Genomic DNA, 22,963 nt, shown 5'->3' on the forward strand with positions numbered 1-22,963 from the left:
GAGACTATTCTTTCACTGTTCAACGGTCTCGGCACCCTGGTCAAAATCAACTGGCCAAAATGTATGAATTTACTTTGGATTTTTAATTCTATTTTATGAAGTATCACACTGTTTTGTTTTTTTCCTCAAGGACTCCTACCAGTTTGGAGGTGGCTTCTTTTTGGGAAAAAATTATTGCTTATGATATTACAGTTGTCCCATTTTTTTCTCCCCTTTATCTTCTCTTCACCCTCCCTCCCCCACTTAATTCATGTCCATGAGTCATACATATAAATTCTTTGGCTTCTCCATTTCCTATACTATTCTTAACCTCCCCCTATTTTGTGTCTACTATTTATGCTTTTATTCCCTGTACCTTTTCTCCCATTCTCCCTCCACCTCCTCCCTGCTGATAACCACCCATGTGATCTCCATTTCTGTGATTCAGCTCCTGTTCTAGTTGTTTGCTTAGTTTGTTTTTGTTTTTTAGGTTCAGTTGTTGATAGCTGTGAGTTTGTTGTCATTTTGCTGTTCCTAGTTTTGATCTTCTTCTTAGATAAGTCCCTTTAACATTTCATATAATAAGGGCTTGGTGATAATGAACTCCTTTAACTTGACCTGATCTGAGAAGCACTTTATCTGCCCTTCCATTCTAAATGATAGCTTTCCTGGATAGAGCAATCTTGGATGTAGGTCCCTGCCTTTCATGACTTGGAATACTTCTTTACAGCCCCTTCTTGCCTACAAGTTTCTTTTGAGAAATCAGCTGATAGTCTAATGGGAACTCCTTTGTAGGTAACTCTCTCCTTTTTTCTTGCTGCTTTAAAGATTCTCTCCTTATCATTAATCTTGGATAACTTAATTACGATGTGCCTTGGTGTGAGCTTCCTTGGGTTCACATCTTTGGGACTCTCTGAGCTTCCTGGACTTCCTGGAAGTCTATTTCCTTTGCCAGATTGGGGAAGTTCTCCTTCACTATTTTCTCAAATAAGTTTTCAATTACTTTTTCATTCTCTTCTCTTTCTGGCACCCCTTGAATGTTCGGATGTTTAAGGCTGTCCCACAGGTTCCAAAGCCCCTCCTCATTGCTTTGAATTATTAGTTCTTCATTCTGTTCTGGTTGAATGCTTCTTTCTTCCTTCTGCTCCAAAACATTGATTTGAGTCCCAGTTTCCTTCCCTTCACTGTTGGTTCCCTGTATATTTTTATTTCACTTTGTATAGACTTCACTTTTTCCTCTATTTTGTGACCATACTCAACCATTTCTGTGAGCATCCTCATTACCAGTGTTTTCAACTATGCATCTGATATGTTGGTTATCTCTTCATTGCTTATTTCTATTTTTGTATTTTGTATCTATTTTTTTAAAGATTTTATTTATTTATCTTTAGAGGGGAAGGGAAGGAGAGAGGGAGAGAAACATCAATATATGGTTGCCTTTCGTGCGTCCCCTGCTGGGAGTTGGCCTGCAGGGAACTGGCCTGCAACCCAGGCATGTGCCCTGACTGAGAATGGAACTGCGATCGTCTGAGTTGCAGGCCCGCGCTCAATCCACTGAGGTACACCAGCCAGGGCTTTTTTATCTGTTTTTTTTATTTGGGCCATAGTTCTTTATCTCAGGGTGCCTGTTATGTAGTAAGGGGTAGAGCCTTAGGTATTCGCCAGGATGGGGCAACTCACATAGCTGGATTGTGGTGCTGTATGTGGGGGAGGGGTCAGAAAGGGAACAATGCCTGTTGCTTGGCTCTTGCCAGCTTTCAGTCATTTCCCTCTCTGTCTGCAAGGAAACTGGGCCCTTCTGGTGCTGATTCCCAGGTGGGTGGGTTTGTGTACATTCTAGGACCCCATGGGTCTCTCCAATAAACTCTCCTATGAGGCAGGGAGTTTCTCCTACCACCTCAACACCCACAGGTTTTTACAGAGAGAGGTTCTGAGGCTTTATTTCCCCATGCTGGAATCCTGAGTTGCATGGTCTATCTCATTCCCTGGTTGTTCCTCCAGGTTTATTCACATGCAAATGGTCTGTCAGCCACCACCTCACCTGCCTGGTCCTCCAGCCGCTGTCTATTGCATGTTATCTCCACCCTGGCTGCCCATGGCTGTCCCTCCTATCAGTCTGAAAGAATGTTTCTTCCTTAACTCCTTGATTATCAGACTTCCATACAGTTCGATTTTCTGGCAGTTATGGTTATTTTTTGTTTTTTAATTTGTTTTGTCCTTCTTTTCACTACTGTGGGCTTGCAGTAAGTTTAGGTACTAGGAGTGTGAATCCTCCAATTTTGTTCTTTTACAAGATTATTTTGGCCTCAGGACCCCTTGCAATTCCAAATGAATCTGACTATTGGCTTTTCCTTTTCTGAAACAAACAAACCAAAAAAGCCGCTGGAATTTTGATAAGGCTTGCAATTAATCTGCAGATCACTTTAAGTAGTACTGACATCTTAAGTTTTCCAATCTAAGAATATGAAATGTCTTCCTATTTATTTAGGTCTCTTCTTCAAGTTCTTTGACCAATGTTTTGTAGTTTGCATGGTATAAGTCCCTTGCCTCCTTGCTTAAATTTCTTCCTACATATAGTATCAATATAAATATCAGATATTATGATCTCCCGGATTTACTTTATAACTCTTGCAAAGTTAATATTTTAATACAGTACTGAATCACCAGAGGCATCCAAACAATAATATTCCTCCCACACTGACATTTATTAACCTTACTAGTTCAAACCATTTCCATCGTGGTTTTTCACAGATAACTTTTAAATAACTATTTTGCAAACAAGATAAATTCAGCTATGACATTCCTACATATAGTATTCAACATAAAGGCTAATTTACATTCTCATTTGCAATGTAAATTTGTATCATGTGCAAATACAAATACAAAAAAACTGACAGAATCACATATAGCAATTTAAAACAATGTTACATGTACCATTTCTTCTAAATTATTAGGCTAAATAAGTTTCTAGAGACTTCCGCCAAGATGGAGGCATAGGTGGAAACACTGTGCCTTCTCCCACAACCAAGTTTGAATACAACAAAGGTTTGGAGAAACAAAGACACAACCAAAGGACAGAAAATTGAATTATACGGAAGTCCAACTACATCTAACAGTTCAACGGGGACGGTAAGAGGGGCGGAGCCAGCAGCGAGCAGGGTCGGGCAGGACAGGTCCCCCGACTCAGGCGCGCAGGCAGCCCGGAACCAGTTGGGGTGTGGGGCAGATTGACCGCGGTCGCACATTCGCGCACAGTGAGATGGACCACGCAGGCCCCAGGGGGCGAGGGCTGACGGCGGTGGCACACTCGCGTGGAGTGGGACAAAACGCATGGGCCCGGTGACGGCAGCAGCTGCGGCACCGGTGAGGGCCGAGGCGGCAGGTGGCAGGTGGCAGACAGGACGCCATAGTCCCTCTTTGACCCTGCCCCCACATACAGCGTCACAACCCAGCGACTTAGTTGCCCTGTGCTAGTGAACACCTTAGGGCTCTGATCCTGCTACGGAATAGGCACGAACAGCCCAAAAGATGGTGCAAGAAGAACTCAAAGTCCCAGAGCCAATAACTCTAAGCGACCAAGAAATTGCCAGCCTCTCAGAAGCACAATTCAAGACACTATTTATCAGGATGCTCACAGAATTGGTAGATTATAGTCACAAATTAGAGGAACATATGAAGGCTAAACTAATTGAAATGAAGGGAGATGTCCAGGAAACCAATAGCGATGGAAAGGGAACTGGGACTCAAATCAATGGAATGGACCAGAAGGAAGAACGAAACATCCAACCAGAAAGGAATGAAGAAATGAGAATTCAAAAAAATGAGGAGAGGCTTAGGAACCTCCAGGACATCTTTAAACGTTCCAACATCCGGATTATAGGGGTACCAGAAGGGGGAAAGAAACAGCCACGAGTGGAAAACTTATTTGAACAAATAATAAAGGAGAACTTCCCCAGTCTGGCAAAGGAAATAGACTTCCAGGAAATCCAGGAAGCTCAGAGAGTCCCAAAGAAGTTGGACCCAAGAAGGAACACACCAAGGCACATCATAATTACATTAGCCAAGACTAAAATGAAGGAGAGAATCCTAGAAGCAGCAAGGGATAAGGGGACAGTCACCTACAAAGGAGTACCCATCAGACTGTCAGCGGATTTCTCAAAAGAGACCTTACAGGCAAGAAGGGGCTGGAAAGAACTATTCCAAGTCATGAAATCCAAAGACCTACATCCAAGATTGCTCTATTCAGCAAAACTTTCATTTAGAATGGAAGGACAGATAACATGCTTCTCAGATAAGGTCAAGTTCAAGGAGTTCATCATCACCAAGCCCTTATTATATGAAATGCTAAAGGGACTTATATAAGAAAAAGAAGATAAAAATATCAACAGTGAAAGGACAGCAAACTCACAGTTATTAACCACACCTAAAACAAAAGCAAACCAAGAGGACAGCTAGATCAGGAGTGGAACCATAGAAATGAAGAACACATGGAGGGTTAGCAACAGGAGAGTGGGAGGAGGAGAAGAGGGGAGAAGGTACAGAAAATAGCATAGACAGTAGGTAGAAAATAGATAGGGGGAGGGCAAGAATAGTGGGGGAAATATAGAATCTAAAGAACTTGAGACAGGTGGTTATAAACTAAGGGGGGAGAATGGTGGGGGAGGGAGTGTGCGGGGGGAAGGGAATGAAGGGGGGAATAGAACAACTGTAATGGTATAATCAATAAAATATATTTAAAAAAATAAATAAAGTGGTTTCTAATTTTGTCTATAGTAAGTGGATTACGAAATATTTTCAATTTATACTCCAAAGAAAAATTTCTCATCCTGGCTGGTGTGGCTCAGTGGATTGAGTGCTGGCCAGCAAACCAAAGGGTAGTCGCTTCAATTTCCAGTCAGGGCACATGAGTGGTCGCAGGCCAGGTCCCCAGTACGGGGTGTGGGACAGGCAGCCACATGTGGATGTTTCTCTCCCTTCCTTCTAGGCCAGGTCCCCAGTACGGGGTGTGGGACAGGCAGCCACATGTGGATGTTTCTCTCCCTTCCTTCTTACTCCCTCCCTTCCCCTCTGTCTAAAAATAAATAAATATTAAAAAGAAATCATTATTAAAAAATAATTTCTCTGAACGTCAACTTCAAGTCCAGTAAGATGAAAAACTTCACATTTCTTCAGAAATGAACAGATTTTTTTCCTCTTAAAATAATGCTCATTTATACCGAGGAGAGTTTCATTAAGGTTCAAAGAACCTTAATGATCACACAAAAAAATTTACATCTGTCATATGATGACTAACATAAACACTTGACTTTCCATTTTAGTTTTGCTATTTCTCTGACCTATCAATTCAAATTCTATAAGTATCTCTTATATCTATCACTATCTGCACCATAGTTCAATATCTAATTACCTCTTCTCTGGACATAGTAATCTTATAGCTGATTTTTCTATACTCTGTCTCTATCATCTCTGATTCATCCTGAACAATATTTCCTATTTACCAAAGCACAGCTCTGATCAAGTCACATCTTCTCCATCTTGTCTTCTACTCACAATCACAAGCTTCCCATGCTCTGTTCTGGCCATAAACCAGCTTTTTGTCTTGCTTTTCTCCTGACTGTACATCCTTATATGCAGGAATGCTTCCTGATGCAGCACTATTTCCCATCTGCAAGCTTTAGCTTATGCTATTACCTAGCCCACCTTCCTTTCCTTCCCCCATATCCAAGCACCTGAAAAGCTGCCCCCCCAGAGCAAAGCTTACTAAAATAGCAGTTCCTGCAGGTAGCCTTCTTTAACTTCCATTCAGACACCAAAGTGACCACTCCTTTCTTTCAAATGCCCCAGCACACTCTTTGTATTCCTCACATGACATTATCCACACCCAGACTTGGATTAACAGCAAGGACTCAAGCAAGACTGCTTACACTTCGGTCCTGGTTTTGCAACTAATTAGCCTGTGCCCTTGAATAAGTTATTTGATTTCTCTGTGTCCCAGTTTCCTCCCATATAACATGAAATAATAAAAGTAATTATTTCATATAATTATGAGTATTAAATAAATATTTGTAAATTGCTTAGAACAGCACCAAGAACATAATAAGTACTGTTTGTTAAATAAGATTTGTATGCTTGCTTCCTCCACCTTGTTTATGAAATCATAAGTCAACCTTAAAATCGCAGCAAATAATTCAATCCAGTACCTCTATTAGATAATGGGATTCAGGATCTTCCCAAGAAATAAAAAATTAGTGACAACATACTAATAAAAGGCAGGAAAACAAATGCTGTGATAACAGTCTGTGCAAAATAACTAACATATATGGAGCACCAACTGTGAGAAAAGCACTGAGCTAATGCTATATGGGTCTTATCTCAGAAGAACCATTTTAAGATACCAAGTGAAGTAGTGCATAAGCCTTACCTTTTGTATTTCCCACTGCTGGAGTCTAACCATCTATGAAGATCACAAGAACCAGTGATAGAATATAGTCCTAGGAATGACTGTGCTGAAGGAATGTGTGAGGAGTTACTACACCTAATTCACTTCTGAACATGCCATGCTTTTCAATTTCCTCCCTGAGATCTCATGTATGACAGTTGAGCCCTGGCTAGTATGGCTCAGTGGACTGAGTGGCAGCCTGGGAACCAAGGGGTTGCCAGTTCAATTCCCAGTCAGGGCACGTGTCTGGGTTATGGGTCAGGTCCCCAGTGAAGGGTGCATGAGAGGTAACCACACATTGATGTTTTCTCCATCTCTTTCTCTCTCCTTTCCCCTCTGTCTAAAAATAAATAAACAAAATCTTTTAAAAATAACAGTTGATTCAGCTTTTTGATTTGAAGTAGAAAGGGCTTACACAGATGAATTTAAGCAGGGCCTTGAGGAACAGTTATAAAATTTGTATATGATGTGTAAGGTTTATTAGCACAGGGCCTTGCTCAGGGCAGGAACTCAATAAATATTTGCTGAATATATTAATTAGTATGCCATATAAATAGGGATGGATTTGGAGGGTTTGCCTTATACATGGAATTATACTGATAGTAAATGTTGTCAGCATAAACTTAAAAAAATTGGCTCACTTATAATTGCAGTGTCATATAGATTAAGTATCTAATAAAATAGGTTTTAATGATTCAGTTCTATAAAAATTTATCAAGTGACAAGAACTTTAGGTAGGAAGATCCACTACAGAGGCATGAAAAATCTATGAAAGCAAACCACTGCACCATGGATCCAATGAAGAATGAAAGACAGACTCTCCGCCCGCAAGATGCTTAAAATTCAGAGCAGAAGGGAATTCATACTGATCAGCTATACATGTCTCATGAATAAAGAAAGATGGGAAAAGAGGAAAGAAAGGATGACATTGTCTGAGGGGTGGAGAATTCCAGGGAAGTATCCTAAAGGGTATCATTTGGATTTGCTTTGAAATCAGGTACAGAGGAAGAACACTGGAAAAAGAGAAAAGCATGAATGAAGAAACAAACAGAACTGAGAAGGGAACACTGAGCTGAATAATGAAGGAACGGGATGGGGGTGTGGAGAATATCCTTTTCCAGGAGATATTTAGAAAAAATGTAAATACTTATCTTTCTAGTTAGCTAGAGTTCACTTGTGTCCAGAAGCTATATTAACTATGAACCTTCGCTCATTCATTTAGCAAATACTCACTGAGAATGTAAGGTGTACCAGGCATTTTGTTAGTACTTCGTGTATTTAGTAAAACCCTCTCTTCATGAAACTTAGATTCTCGGGTGTGTAAGGAGAGGAAACAAAAACAATAAGTGATACATGAAATGTCAGACACTGACAAGTACTAAACAGAAAAACAAAGCATGGAAGGGGGACTGGGAATACTGGTGCCATTTGAAATAGGACAGTCAGGGGAGGACTTACTGAAAAGTGAGAGGAAAGCAATGGGATTGTCTGAGGAAAGGCCTTGCAGCATTGAGAAGAGTAGGTGCGATGGCCCGTGGGGGGTAGTTTAAAGGAAGAGTAAGGCTGGAGCTGAGTGACAGAAATAGACGAGGAATACAAATTAGGTCAGACAGGTAATGGGTTAAAGAGTACAAATGGTGTAGAGGACTTTAGCTTTTTATTCTGAAGGGGATAAAAGATCTTCGGAGGGTTTTTGAGCAGAAAGTGGTATGATCTGACTTAGTTTTAAGAGGATCACTCAGGCTCCTGTGGTGAAAACAGAGTGAGGGGGGAGGGGGAACCAACAGGAAGACTGTTAGAAAGCTGCTGCGCAAATCCAAGGCAGGGATGATGTCAATTTAGACCAACGTAGGTCCAGGGACTAAGAGGTAGTTGGGTTCTAGATATATTTGGAAGGTAGAGCCAGCAGAATTTCCTGACAGATTAAACATAGGATGTGAAAGAAAAGACAGATGACTCCAAAGTTTTGGGCCTGGGGACTGGAAGGATAGCACTGCCATTAATTTAGGAAAGGTGGCAAGAGCAGGTTTTGAGGGAAGATCAAGAGGTCAGAGTTGAACTTGCTAAGTTTGAGATGCCTATCAAATGGAGATGTCAAGTGGGCAGTAAGACACTCAAGTCTACAAAACAGGGGAGAGATTCAGGCTGGAGAAAGACACTTTGAAGACATCAGTAGAGAGACAGTATTTAAGGATAATTCCAGTATTATCCAGAAAACTGGATGGATCTTCAAGGAAATGGACAGAAACAAATAAAACTTAGAAGGACTAAGCCCTTGCAGATTCTTTGAATTTATATTTGTGGTTAAACACTGTTCTCTACATGTAAACACAAGAAATGGCTATACCAACAGTCAACGGAACATCACTTCCCTCCTCTGCACTATTTTCCAGTGCAGTTCACCAGCTCCTGTCATTCTTTTGAAAAAAGGGCTATCTGGTCCTCCTCCCTAAGAGAAAAAAATGTATTCCTTGAAGGCCAGAAAATAAAACATTCCTCAGAATTTAGGGCCATCTGCTAGTGCTACAACAAACCTTTGAAATTATGCTTTTGTAACTTCACATTTCTCTGAAGAATATGTGTAGTTTTGAATTAAAATAAACCCAAACGCCTATTTTAGAATCTTAGAGTGAAAAGAATCTCAAGAAGTGATTCAGCCTAAATTATATAAGATAGGGAGTTATACAGATATAATTTCAGAGATTCTCACATTATATCATAGCTAACATAAACTTCTCTAACCCTATCTCTGGTTTTGAGTAAAGGATTATTAACAAACTTTTGTTCCTTTTTGTTAAGACTCTGACACGGAGTTAACTCTTTGGCTCTATTACCCCAGTGACCTGATAAAAGTTTGAATGTTTATTACATTACTAGAAAAAAATGGCTTTACTTTTAGTTATATTTAAAATGGCTGCTAAAGTGTACATATTTAAATTTTGACATACATACATATCCACAAAAACAGCACTTGAAATCACTATTCTGTTCTATTAATCTATATTTATATGCATATATTTGCACCAAAATAATACTGTCTGGATCAATCTACCCTTAAAATAAGTCTTAACATCAGGCAGTGTAAGTCCCTGAATTATGTTCTTTTTGAAAGTTGTCTTGGCCTCTCTAGGTTCTTTGTATTTCTATATAAATTTTAGAATCAGTGTCTCAATTTCTTTTTTTAAAAAAAGTGTGCTGGTATTGAGACCACGTTGAAGCTCTGGATCAATTTGGGAAAAATTAGCATATTAACAGTATTGAATCTTCTGATCCACAAACAGTATATTTCTTCATTTATCTGGGTCCTCTTTAAATTTCCCTTAGCAATGTTCTGTAGTTTTCAGTGCAAAGGTATTGCAGATCCCCTGGCAAATTTATCCCTAAATATGTCCTGTTTCTGATGCTACTGTTTGTTTTAAATTCCAATTTCTGATTATTTATTGTTAGTATACAGAAATACAATTGGTTTTTACACAATGGTTTCTCAAGTTTGCTAAATTTAACTATTAGATCTTGTAGTCATTTTATAAATTCCTTAGGATTTCTTACACAGATAATCATGTTACCTGTAAAAGATGATCTTACTTCATTTTTTAAATCTGTATTCACCTTATTTTATTTTCTTGCTTTATTACATTGGCTAGAAGCCCCATTGAAATGTTGAACAGAAATAAAGCTAGACCTTCCTTCTTTGTTCCTAATCTAAAGAGGAAGTATTTAATCTGTCACCATAGAAATATTAATTGTAGGTTTTCTTGGTAGAAGTTTATTAGGTTATGGAAGTTCTCTTCTATTCTTAGACTGCCAAGATACATACACACCTTGAATGGAAGTAAGATTTCATCAAATGCTTTTTCTGCATCATATGGTTTTTCCATCTTATCCTGCCAATGCAGTGAATTATGACTGATTTTTTAACGTTAAAGAAACTTGGAATTCTTTTTTAAAAGTTACTGAGGTGATGTAAGTTAATAAAATTACGTATGTTTCAAGTGTACAATTATGTAATATATCAACTAAATAATGCATTACGTATTTACCACCCAAAGTCAAATGTCTTCGTCATATCCATTGGACCCCCATGGAATAAACCCTACTTACCATGATGCACATTACTATTTCGTGTATTGGTGAACTGAACTTACTAAACATTTGTTATGTATTTACACAACTAACTTCATGAGCAATACTGGTGTGTAGTTTTTATTTCTTGTAATTTTTTTTCTGTTTTTGTCACTAGAATGAGAGTTCCTCCTCATCTGTTTCCTGAGAGTGTTTCCATAGATCTGATGTTATTTATTCCTTGATTTATTAAAGTCCACAGTGAAACTATTTGAACCTGGTCTTTTCTTTGTGGGAAGGTTTCTAACAATAATTAAATTCTTTCAATAGATACAGGGCTATTCATGTTATCTGCTTCTTCTTGACAGAAGTATGTAACCTTAATGTTCTAGAAATCTGTCCATTTTTGTCCATGTTGAATATATACTGGCATAAACATGTCCATAATATACCATTATTGTCATTTTACTGAAGTAGGGCCTGTGATGACATACTCTATCCCATATCTTACAATGATAATTTCTGTTTTTGCTATTTATCAAATCAGTCTGACTAGAAGTCTCGATTTTATTGAACTAAAAAACTAGTTTTTAGTTTCATTTTCCAAATTTTCTTTCTGTCTCCTATTTTACCAATTTCTGGTCTTATTATTTCCTTATTTCTGTTTACTTTGTTTCATTTGCTCTTAATTTTCTAATTTCCAAATACAGAAGAGTAGGTCATTAACTTGAGATTACTTTTTTTTCTCCTAATATAGAAGTTTTATGCTATCAATTTCTCTCTAATCACTGCTTTAGGTGTATCCCACAAATTGTGATATGCCATGTATTTATTTTCAGTCAGCTCAAAATATTCTAATTTTCCTTCAGGTCTTTTCTTTGACCTATTGGTTATTGAGAAGTATATCTTTTGTTTCAAAATATTGAAATTTTCTAGAGATCTTTCTGGCGATTTCTAATTTAAAGCTATTATGGTCAGACTTCTGGCCATAGATGGAGGCATAGGTAGATATACAGTTTGCTTCCTTGCACAACCAGAAGAAGGAGAACAACAAATTTTAAAACAAAGACTACCAGAATTGCCAGAAAACTGAACTGTATGGAAGTTTGACAACCAAGGAGTTGAAGAAAAAACATTCATCCAGATAGGTAGGAGGGGTAGAGACGGGCAGCCAGGGTGGAGAGGACATGAAACAAGGTGGTGGACTGGGCAGCTGGAAGATCAGTTAAGTCCAATATTTGCATGTGGTTAAGCAGGGAGGAACAACTGAGGAGCGAGACAGATCACACAACCCAGGGTTCCGGTGTGAGAAAGTAAAGCCTCAAAATCTCTTGCTGTGAAACCCTGTGAGGGTTTGGTGGTGGGAGAAATTCCCAACTGCAAAGGAGAGTCCATTGGAGAGACCCACAGGGTCATAGTATGGATATAAGCCCACTCACCCGGGAATAAGCACCATAAGAGCCCCGTTTGGTGTGGGTAGGGGGGAAGTGCCTGAAAGCAGGTGGAGAGCTAAGCAAGAGGCACTGTTCCCTCTCTGATCCCTCCCCCACATCCAGTGCCACAATGCATCAATGTGGGTTGCCTCATCCTGGAGAATACCTAAGGCTCTGTCCCTTACAATGTACAGGTGCTCTAAGGCAAAGAACTATGGCCCAAATAAAAGAATAGATCAAAACTGCAGAAAGAGAACTAAACAGCAAGGAGATAGGCAACCTATCAGATTCAGAGTTCAAAACACTGATAATAAAAATGCTCATAGAAATGATTGAGTACAGACACAAAATAGAAGAGAAAGTTATGCAAAGTGACATAAAGAAAAATCTAGCTTTGCGCAGTGGCAGTATTGTAGCCAATGAAGTTTATCCGAGGTGCGATTATTGCTAATTGAAAAATCTACAGGGAACCAACAGTGATGGAAAGGAAACCAGGACTCAAATCAATAGTTTGGAGCAAAAGGAAGAAACATTTGACCAGAAGAGAATGAAGAAACAAGAATTCAAAACAATGAGAAGGAGCTTAGGAACTTCTGGGACATATTAAAATGTTTCAGCATCTGAATCATAGGGGTGCCTGAAGGAGAAGAGGAAGAGCAAGAAATTGAAACCTTATTTGAATAATGAAGGAGAACTTCCCCAATCAGGCAAAGGAAACAGATTTCTAGGAAGCCCAGAGAGTCCCAAAGAAGTTGAATCCAAGGAAGGATACACCAAGGCGCATCATAATTACATTATCCAAGATTAAAGATAAGAAGAGAATCTTTTTAAAAAATATATTTTTATTTATATGTTTTTAAGGAGAAGAGAAGGGAGAAAGAAAGAGAGGGAGAGAAACATCAATGTGTGGTTGCCTCTTGAGTGCCCCCCCTGGGGACGTGGCCCACAACTCAGGCATGTGCCTTGAGTAGGAACTGAACCAGCAACCTTTGGTTTGTAGCCCAGCACTTAGTCCACTGAGCTACACCAGCCAGGGCAGGAAAGAATCTTTAAAGCAGCAAGAGAAAAGGACAGAGTTACCTACAAAGGAGTTCCCATCAGAATGTCAGCTGATTTCTCAAAAGAGACCTTGCAGGCAAGAAGGTACTGGAAAGAAGTATTCCAAGTCATGAAAGGCAAGGACCTACATCCAAGATTGCTCTATCCAGCAAAGCTCTCATTTAGAATGGAGGGGAAGATAAAGTGCTTCTCAGATAAGGTCAAGTTAAAGGAGTTCATCATCACCAAGCCCTTGTTATATGAAATTTTAAAGGGACTTACTTAAGAAAAAGAAGATCAAAACTAGAAACAGCAAAATGACAACAAACTCACAGCTATCAACAACTGAACCTAAAAAACAAAAACAAACTAAGCAAACAACTAGAACAGGAGCAGAATCACAGAAATGGAGATTACATGGAGGGTTAGCAGTGGGGTAGTGGAATGGGGAGAGAGGGGGGAAAGGTACAGAGAATAAGTAGCATAAATGGTAGGTATAATGTAGACAGGGGGAGGTTAAGAATAGTATAGGAAATGGAAAAGCCAAAGTACTTATATGTACAACCCATAGACATGAACTAAAGGGGGGGAATGTGGGTGGAAGGGGGTGTGCAGGGAAGAGGGGAATAAAAGGGGGAAATGGGACAACTGTAATAGCATTATCAATAAAATATATAAAAATTATTTATATGTAATGCGATTATTAATATGTTGGATTTAAATCTAGCATATTGCTATTTATTTTTTGGTTCCATCTCCTCTTTTCTTTTCAGTCTTTTTTATATTATTCCAGTTTATCTTCTTTATTGGCTTATTAGCCATACCTTTCTGTTTTCCCTTTTTTAATGGTTGCATTTGGATTTATGTTATATATCTTTATCATTCTACCTTTAAGAAATATTACACTACCTCCCATGTCCTATAAGAACCTTACATCTGTATACTTCTGTTTCCCCTTCCCTGGCCTTTGTGATACTGTGGCCATTAATTTTGTTTCTACATAAGTTATAAACTCCACAATACATTGTTGCTGGTTTTTTGGTTTTTGGTTTTAATTACCTTTTAAAGAAGTTTTATATTTACTGTTTTTGTTGTGCTTCATTCCTTTGTGAAGATCCATATTTCCACTATTTGGGATTCTCCACAAAGAGCTTCCTTTAACATTTCTCACGGAATAGGTCTGCTAATAATACAACCTTTTAGCTATTATATTTCTAAAAAGCATTTTGCCTTGATTTTTAAAAAATACTTTTACTCAGTGCAAGATATAGATTTGATAGTTTATTTTTTTAATCTTCATCTGAGGACATGTCCACTGATCCTGGAGAGAGGAGAAGGGAAGGAGAAGGAAAGGGGCAGAAATATCAGTGTGAGAGTGAAACACTGATCTGTTGCCTTTGTATGCACCCCAACTGGGAGTCACATCTGCAACCTGAGTGTGTGCATCAAATGGGAACTGGATCTGCAATCTTTTTGGTTTGCAGGATGATGTCCAACCAACTAGCCACACTGGCCAGGGCTTTCGGCACTTTAAAGATTCTGCTGCGCTGTCTTGCATCCTGAATTGTTTTGATGAGAAATGTGTTGCTATTCTTATATCAATTCCTCAGTATTTAACGTGGATTTTTTTCTCTAGGCGTTTTTAAGTTTCTTCTTTTTAGCTCTGGTGTTACACCATTTTGTGATGATGATTACAGTGTTCCTTGATGTAGTTTTCATCCTATTTCCTTCTACTGAAGTTCACTAAGCTTCCCGAATTTATGGGTTTATATTCCTCATTAAATTTATAAAACTTTCCATTATTGATTCTTTGAATAGTTTTCTGTCTGTCCATTTCTCCTCTCCTTTGGGTACCTCAATGACAGAATTAGGCCATCTAACACTTCCCACAATTATAAGCTGTTCATTTAATTTTTTACTTGTTTCTCTTTGTGTTTCATTTTGATAGTTTCTATTACTGTTTTTAAGCTTACTAATTTGTGCAGCAATGTTTAATTCAGTGTGTATTTTATCTCATTATCATTTCTTTGTTTGACTTGGGTCTTTTTTTAAAACTTATTTATTTTTAGACACAGAGGAAGGGACAAAGAGAGGGAGAGAAACCTCAATGTATGGTTGCCTCTCACAAGCCCCTGCACTGGGGACCTGGCCTGCAACCCAGGCACGTGCCCCGACCGGGAATCAAACCAGCGACCCTTGGTCTCCCAGGCCTGTGCTCAATCCACTGAGCTACACCAGGCAAAGCTTTTTTTCCCTATGTTTCTTAAAGATACATACATGCCTAGATCAGTGTCTGGTATATAATATACCATCAATAAAAGTTAGTTCACACAATGATAAAAATCGTCTCATTCTAAGATGTGAATAGGGTTACCTAAACCAACAGAGACCTTCAATGGCCTTGAAGAATAAGATTAGATCATTTATTTACAATGACTACTTGATTTTTTCATTTTCTATACTGCCAAAAGTACTGGTTTTTTTTCTAGGTTTCTAAGCTTAGTCTTTCCTAGTGAGCCCCTTTCTATATTTTACATATAGCTGCCAAAACTCAGTTTTCTAAAATTATTTTCATTGTCACTTTTCTAATATAGAATCTGCGAAACCTCTTTACAAATTATCCTATTAAAGTCTACATTCCTTGTCCGTCTTTGAAGGCCTTTGAAAATCCAGCAGTCTGCACAGCTTCATCCCCAGTGTGCTTAGCCTCTTCTTCACTAGGCAGGTTATCTCCCAAAGTCCCCACAAGACATGATCATTTCTACTGCTTGCCTCCCTCGGTTTAAGCTGGCATCTATTCTCCTTTTCACTTGTTTCTCTTTCTAGCGCTTAAACATCATTCATTGTCCATTTCAAATCTTTCATGCATTTATATTGAGATGGCATTTACACTTACATAAACATTTAAAAACATCTTCTACACGGAACATGGTGCTCTGGCTGTTAGGGATTCAGGACCAATTAGACATGAGGAAACATTCTTAACAGCTCCATTAAACAGAATTCTCCCCTCTCTAAACTTATAGTAAACTTACAGTAAGTCTCAGAACTTGCTTTTATATTGTTTAATCTATGTTAGTTCTGTTTCATGTCTTCATTCAATATATATTTCCTATGCAATTACTCTTTATCAGGTAGTCTGCTAATGGTACAGTGGTAAATAAGATAGACATAGTCTCTCAAGGAACTGAAAGTCTAGTAGAGAAAATAGACACTGAACAAGATCATTACAAATGTAGTGAGTACTGTGCATAGGACGTATAGAATTCTAGGACANTTGAGATGGCATTTACACTTACATAAACATTTAAAAACATCTTCTACATGGAACATGGTGCTCTGGCTGTTAGGGATTCAGGACCAATTAGACGAGGAAACATTCTTAACAGCTCCATTAAACAGAATTCTCCCCTCTCTAAACTTATAGTAAACTTACAGTAAGTCTCAGAACTTGCTTTTATGTTGTTTAATCTATGTTAGTTCTGTTTCATGTCTTCATTCAATATATATTTCCTATGCAATTACTCTTTATCAGGTAGTCTGCTAATGGTACAGTGGTAAATAAGATAGACATAGTCTCTCAAGGAACTGAAAGTCTAGTAGAGAAAATAGACACTGAACAAGATCATTACAAATGTAGTGAGTACTGTGCATAGGACGTATAGAATTCTAGGACACTTACAACAGGGAGAGTTACCCCAGTAGGGACTTAAACAAAACCCTAGCTGAGAAAATGCCATTTAAGCTGAAGCCAGAAAAACGAGTGAGCATGAGGCAGGTGAAGAGTAGGGCAAGGGTGCATCAAAAGAAATAGCTTGTGCAAAGGCTATAAAGCAGAAAAGGAGATTTAGGAAATAAGACCATTGGTATACATGAAAAAATGAATGAGAGGGAAAGTGGAATATTGTGGTGATTAAGTGAAATACTGTATAAGAAATTACTTTTTCAAATATAAAGTGAAGAATTATTAGATACAACACAGTTCAACTGTCCAAGGCTGTGAGAAACAACTATGTTGAGTTGAAACAAAAACTGAATTAGAAGGAAAGTCAGTCTGCTAAATCAGGTAAGAAAAATAAGTGATAATAAATTGGTGAAGTTGATTGAAAATGGAATATAATAATAAGAAATATAGTTACTATTTTTTATTTTATTGATTATGCTATTATAGTTGTCCTATTCCCCCTTCATTCCCCTCCACCCTGCACACCCCTCCCCCCACATTTGCCCACTTTAGTCTACGTCCATGTGTCTTTTAAGTTCTTTAGCTTCTACATTTCCCATACTATTCTTGCCCTCCCCCTATTTTCTACCTACCATCTATGCTGCTTATTCTCTGTACCTTTTCCCACTCTCTCCTCCTCCCACTCCCCTGTTGCTAACCCTCCATGTGATTTCCATTTCTGTAGTTTTGTTCCTCTTCTAGCTGTTTGCTTGGTTTGTTTTTGCTTTTTTGTTTTTGTTTTGTGGTTGTTAGTAATTGTGAGTTTGCTGTCATTTTACTATACATGTTTTTTATCTTCTTTTTCTTAGAGAAGTCCCTTTAACATTTCATATAATAAGGGCTTGGTGATGATGAACTCCTTGAACTTGACCTTATCTGAGAAGCACTTTATCTGTCCTTCCATTCTAAATGAAAGCTTTGCTGGATAAAGCAATCTTGGCTGTAAGTCTTTAGATTTCATGAGTTGGAATAGTTCTTGCCAGCCCCTTCTTGCCTGTAAGGTCTCTTTTGAGAAATCCGCTGACAGTCTGATGGGAACTCCTTTGTAGGTGACTGTCCCCTTATTTCTTGCTGCTTCCAGGATTCTCTCCTTCATTTTAAACTTGGCTAATGTAATGATGATGTGCCTTGATGTGTTCCTCCTTGGGTCCACCTTCTTTGGGACTCTCTGAGCTTCTTGGACTTCCTGGAAGTCTATTTCCTTTACTAGACTGGGGAAGTTCTCCTATATTATTTGTTCAAATAAGTTTTCCACTTGTTGATCTTCCTCTTCCCCTTCTGGCACCCCTATAATTTGGATGTTGGAATGTTTAAAGATGTCCTAGAGGTTCCTAAGCCTCTCCTCATTTTTTTGAATTCTTGTTTCTTCATTCTTTTCTGTTTGGTTGTTTCTTTCCTCCTTCTGGTCCACTCCGTTGATTTGAGTCCCAGGTTTCTTCCCATCATTATTGGATCCCTGTATATTTTCCTTCATTTCACTTAGTGTAGCCTTCATTTTTTCATCTAATTTGTGACCAAATTCAACCAATTCTTTCAGCATCCTGATCACCAGTGCTTTGAACTGTGCATCTGACAGGTTGGCTATCGCTTTGTTGCTTAGTTGTATTTGCTGTGAAGCTTTGATCTGTTCTTCCATTTGGGCCATTTTTTTTGTTTTGTTGTATCTGTTATGCATGAGGGGCAGAGCCTTAGGTGTTACAAGGGTGGGGCAACCCAGTGTCTGGGTTGTAATGCTATATGTGAGGAAGGGATCCAAGAAAGAACAATGGTATTTGCTCTGCTCTCTGTTGGATCTCAGTTCCCTTCACCACTTCCCCCAAGCAAACTGAGCCTTTCTGGTGCTGATTCCTGTGCGGGTGGGCTTGTGTACGTTCTAGGACCCTGTGGGTCTCTCCAATGAACTCTCCTGTGTGGATGGGAGTCTCTCCCTGCACCTCAAACCCCATAGGTGTTTTCAATCAGTATTTTGAGGCATTATTTCCCATTATTCCCGCTGGGAATAATGCCTCAAAACACTGACTGAAAACACCTATGGGGGGCAAATACCATTGTTCTTTCTTGGATCCCTCCCTCACATATAGCATTACAACCCAGACACCGGGTTGCCCCACCCTTGTAAACCACACATGTACCCAGGGCCCTGGGTTGCACGGTCTGCCTGGCTCCCCAATTTTGCCTGGTTTATCTGCACGCGAACATGGGACAACCCAGTCAGCCATTGCCTTGCATGCAGTGCCTTGCTTCACAGTCGCCACCTGGCTGGGTCTGCCCATTGCCACTCAGCGCCTGGGGTCTGCCAGCCGCCACCTGTGTGCCGAGGGTCTGCCAGCTGTTTTCTTGCGTGCCTGATGTGCCTTTCATGCCCAGTGCCACCGCTTTTTGTGCTATGACCACTCTCCGTCCAGCTGCCCGACTCTGCCCTGCTTACTGGTCTTGATAAATGTGTCTATTTTATCTCCTTGGTTGTCCGACGGCCATACAGTTCAATTTTCTGTCAGTTCTGGTTGTTATTTTGTTTCTAAATTGTTATCCTTACTTTGGCTGTGGGAGGAGGCACAGTGTGTCTACCCACATGTCCTTCTTGGCCGGAAGTCTAGTCACTATTTTTGAACAGAGATTTCTGAACCTGTACAACCATAAATCCAGGAGGCAGAACTTAGATAAAGGCAGATAATATGAGTGGCACCTGTTGTAATGAATGTCATCAGTCAGTACTGACATTACCGTGAGGAGTCTCACAGTTTTTACAGATACACGAAACAGACCCAATTTCCAACACAAAGCACCACCTTGCAAATACCAAGGACAGTACTGGGTTAGCCAAAAAGTTCATTTTGTTTTTTTCCGTAAGATGGCTCTAATAGTGCTTAGCTGTCTTTATTCAAAAACAATTATGTTAGATTGTATTGTGACAGCCGTCATTATTGGCATGCATTTAGAAAAATTATCAAAATCAGTGAATTTTTGTGTAGCCATTTTAATATTGAAGATGGAAATATTTTCAGCATAGTATGCTTTATTATTACAAGAAAAGTAAAGCCCTGGTTGGTGTAGCTCAGTGGATTGAGCACGGGCCTGCAAACCAGAAGCATGTTTCGATTCCCAGTCAGGGCACATGCCTGGGTTGCAGGCCAGTTCCCAGCAGGGAACTCACGAGAGGCAACCATACATTGACATTTCTCTCTCCCTCTCTCCTTTCCTTTCCCTCTAATAATAAATAAATAAAATATTTAAAAGAAAAGTAAAAACATAACTGAAACCCCCCCAAAAAGATTGGTGCAGTGTATAGAGAAGGTGCTGTGACTGACTAAACACGTCAACAGTGGTTTGCGAAGTTTGATGCTGCAGATTTCTCACTGGACAATGGTCCACAGACCGCTAGACCAGTTGAAGTTGATGGTGATCAAGTCACGATATTCATTGAGAACAATCAACATTATACCACATGGGAGAGAGTCAAAATATTCAATTCAATAAAGTTACTGGTGAAAATGAAAAATGTGCATTTTACAGAAAAAACTGAACAGATTTCTTGGCCAACCCAATAATATGTTATCCGCCTGCAGATGACATCTGATCATCTTATTCCCAGAAAGTGCGCTCCAACAAGGCAAGCATAATGTCTTCACTAATTTTTAAAATTTCATATCATAGAATATATTTAATTGATGTTTGTGAAATAGATAATAAAATTCAAATATGAGAATTATAACAAGTTTCCAAAGTATAGTCTCTTTTAATACTAGTTAGGGCACAAATTATATAAAAATAGTTCATTTTAAAGATTTGCTTATACCTGGTGTGGTCTATTAATGTTCTCTGATATTCCAAAGTAGAACAGCTAAAAACTGATAATTACATCCCAGAAGAAGTTAAACACATCCTCCGGTTACTATTTTAAGCCCTGGGTAAAGGCTTCCTTCCCAGAGGCCACCCCCCGACAACAATGTGGAGCCTGAGCTTTAAGTCCACTAAAACATTTGTGTGACTCTAAATACATACCAAGTACAGAATATTTATTGAATGTACAAATAAATAAATAGATGCTCAGTGAAAAAGGAAGGAGGGAAAGGAGAAAATTATTTCATACCAAGAAACAGTAAAAGTAGTAATCAGGAAGTTACCACCCTGGCTAATAAAAGAACAAATTAAAAAAAAACACAAAACAAATTTTAACCATTATAATATCAAGCTAAGTTTTAAAACAAGATTTCTCTTTGAAACTCCAATACTTTAAAGCACAGGAAGCTTTTATTATTTTTTTCATCACCAGTTATCCCCCATATCATCTTCTACCTCCATACACTCCCCTCCCCCACCCTATAATCACCACACTTGCCTGTGTCCATGTTTCTTTCTCTCTGTGCTTTTCCTTTTTTGCTCGATCCCTCCACCCCCACCATTAGACAGTTTAAAAATAATTTTAAGAAAATTTTTAATTCAAGAAAGAATTCACATGACAAATAGGTAAAGAACATAGTTTATCTAATTCTGTTAATACATGTGGAGTATGCATAATTTCATTTTAATTACAAAATACAGCTTAATTTAAGATGCAGTCATTTGCTTTTGGAACCTTACTTAAAAGTCATTTAAGTAAGGGACTTAAGGGAGTTGTGCTTAAACATTAAGGATAGTCAAAAATAACACGTACTTAAAATAAAAGGGAAAGATGAAAAGATCACACCATGAATGCTGTGAAGTTAATTTGATATCTTAATCAAAATGCAAACCTATCACTGACTATCACAGCATCCAAAAGTCAAAAGCACAACTAATGACTAAATAAATCACAAATTTAGTATCTTGCCTATTATGAAATTCCCATTATTGATCTAGGTCATACAATATTAAAAACTGATTTCACTGTCAATTAATTTTTAAAAATTTATATGTAATCCTACACTTTTTACCTTCATTCATGCATTCAATTATGAAAAATATGTTTTCATGTTCAATCTTACCTCATTGTACCTGTTGCTGGGAATTTTGATGCTGGTTTTCCGAACTTCCATGTCAACCACCAAACCTTGGACTACTGGTAATGTGTATTGATAATTTCTGAAGTCCTGTGTAAAAGCAAATTGGAGTAGAATAAAGAAGTCATCCATGGCAGGATTTCATTAATAGTAATAAAATTAGTAAAAATGTACAGAATGTCAAAACTGAAAGATCCCGTTTACCTAAATAATTAGATAATGAAAGCCCCACTGTGTCTGTGTACTCCAGCTTTCTATCCAGCCCTCTATTAGACTATAAACTCTTACAAAGATGGAGATTAAAAAGTTTCACATACCTCACATATAATATTAAACAAATATTGGAATGCTTACCCCACTTGACACCACTTAACACTTTCAGTATTTATTTGTTAACTGTCTCCTCCCTCTAAGGTAAGCTCCAAGAGGGTAGGAACGCTCACTTGTGTTGTTCTTATACTCCAAATGCCTGGAACAGGCAGTCACTGAATGAATATTTGTAGGGTAAAACACACATATATACACCCAACATCTAGTGTGGCTGAAGTAAAATGAGCAAGAGTTGTAGGAGTCGAGGTCCAAGTTATAGCATAAAGCTAAATTTCACAGGGTCTTACGGGCCACCATAAAGACCTTACCTTTACTTTTTTTTGGCCAGGTTTGTGCTTGTACTGTATTGACACAAAGATGCATGGCAGCTTACATTGAACAAAACGAGTAATTAAAAATTAGCTTTAAATATAAAAAAACAGGATCTAGTAATTCCATGCTACCCTAAAACTGGAATCAGGAGGGTCACCACATTCTGGGACTGGAGAGGGGCAGATTAATGCTGAGCACATGTGTCTACTGTTATGAGAAGAGTTTGTGATGTTTGAGGGCTAGCTAGGGACATGCCCTGACTTCTTCACAAATAGACAGTAAGGGAACAGGGATAAAGGAAGATCACATAAACATAATAAAAATAATCTAGGCAAGAGACAGCGATCATCTGGACCACGATGTTAACAGTTCAAAAGGTTGTGAGAAAGTTTTCAGATTCTAGATATACTCTAGATACACTCTAGGATGCCGGGCTTAAAATAAAAACAAGACAGAATGCTCTGTGCTTTAATTATACTTTACCCATAATCCTCAATAATCCTGCAAGGTCATTTAGGTAAGTGTATAATCAGGGGCTGGAATCCTGTACTAATTCACTCCAAAGCTCCTTACACTTTACAAACACTATACACACACACACACACACACACACGTGTGTGTGAGTATATATATATATATATATATATATATATAGTTCTTTTCCTTT

General features: G+C 38.5%; 1 protein-coding gene and 1 non-coding gene across 3 annotated transcripts in view; one reads left to right on the plus strand and one right to left on the minus strand.

Annotated features, from left to right (window-relative positions):
- Positions 1-22,963, minus strand: part of ZFYVE9 (zinc finger FYVE-type containing 9) — a 132,016-nt gene that overhangs the window by 14,676 nt on the left and 94,377 nt on the right. For both annotated transcript variants that reach the window (XM_037043286.1, XM_037043285.1), the window contains one exon: positions 21,640-21,744. In XM_037043286.1, coding sequence (XP_036899181.1) covers positions 21,640-21,744 — 105 coding nt within the window. The remainder of the gene's footprint in view (positions 1-21,639; positions 21,745-22,963) is intronic.
- Positions 12,304-12,449, plus strand: LOC118985059 (U4 spliceosomal RNA). Its single transcript, XR_005066045.1, has one exon. It is a non-coding gene; the product is annotated as a U4 spliceosomal RNA (small nuclear RNA).

This window comes from Sturnira hondurensis, unplaced genomic scaffold (genome assembly GCF_014824575.4).
Source record: "Sturnira hondurensis isolate 20B ecotype Veracruz unplaced genomic scaffold, ASM1482457v3 Scaffold0004068, whole genome shotgun sequence".
In the NCBI taxonomy this organism is placed as follows: Eukaryota; Metazoa; Chordata; class Mammalia; order Chiroptera; family Phyllostomidae; genus Sturnira; species Sturnira hondurensis.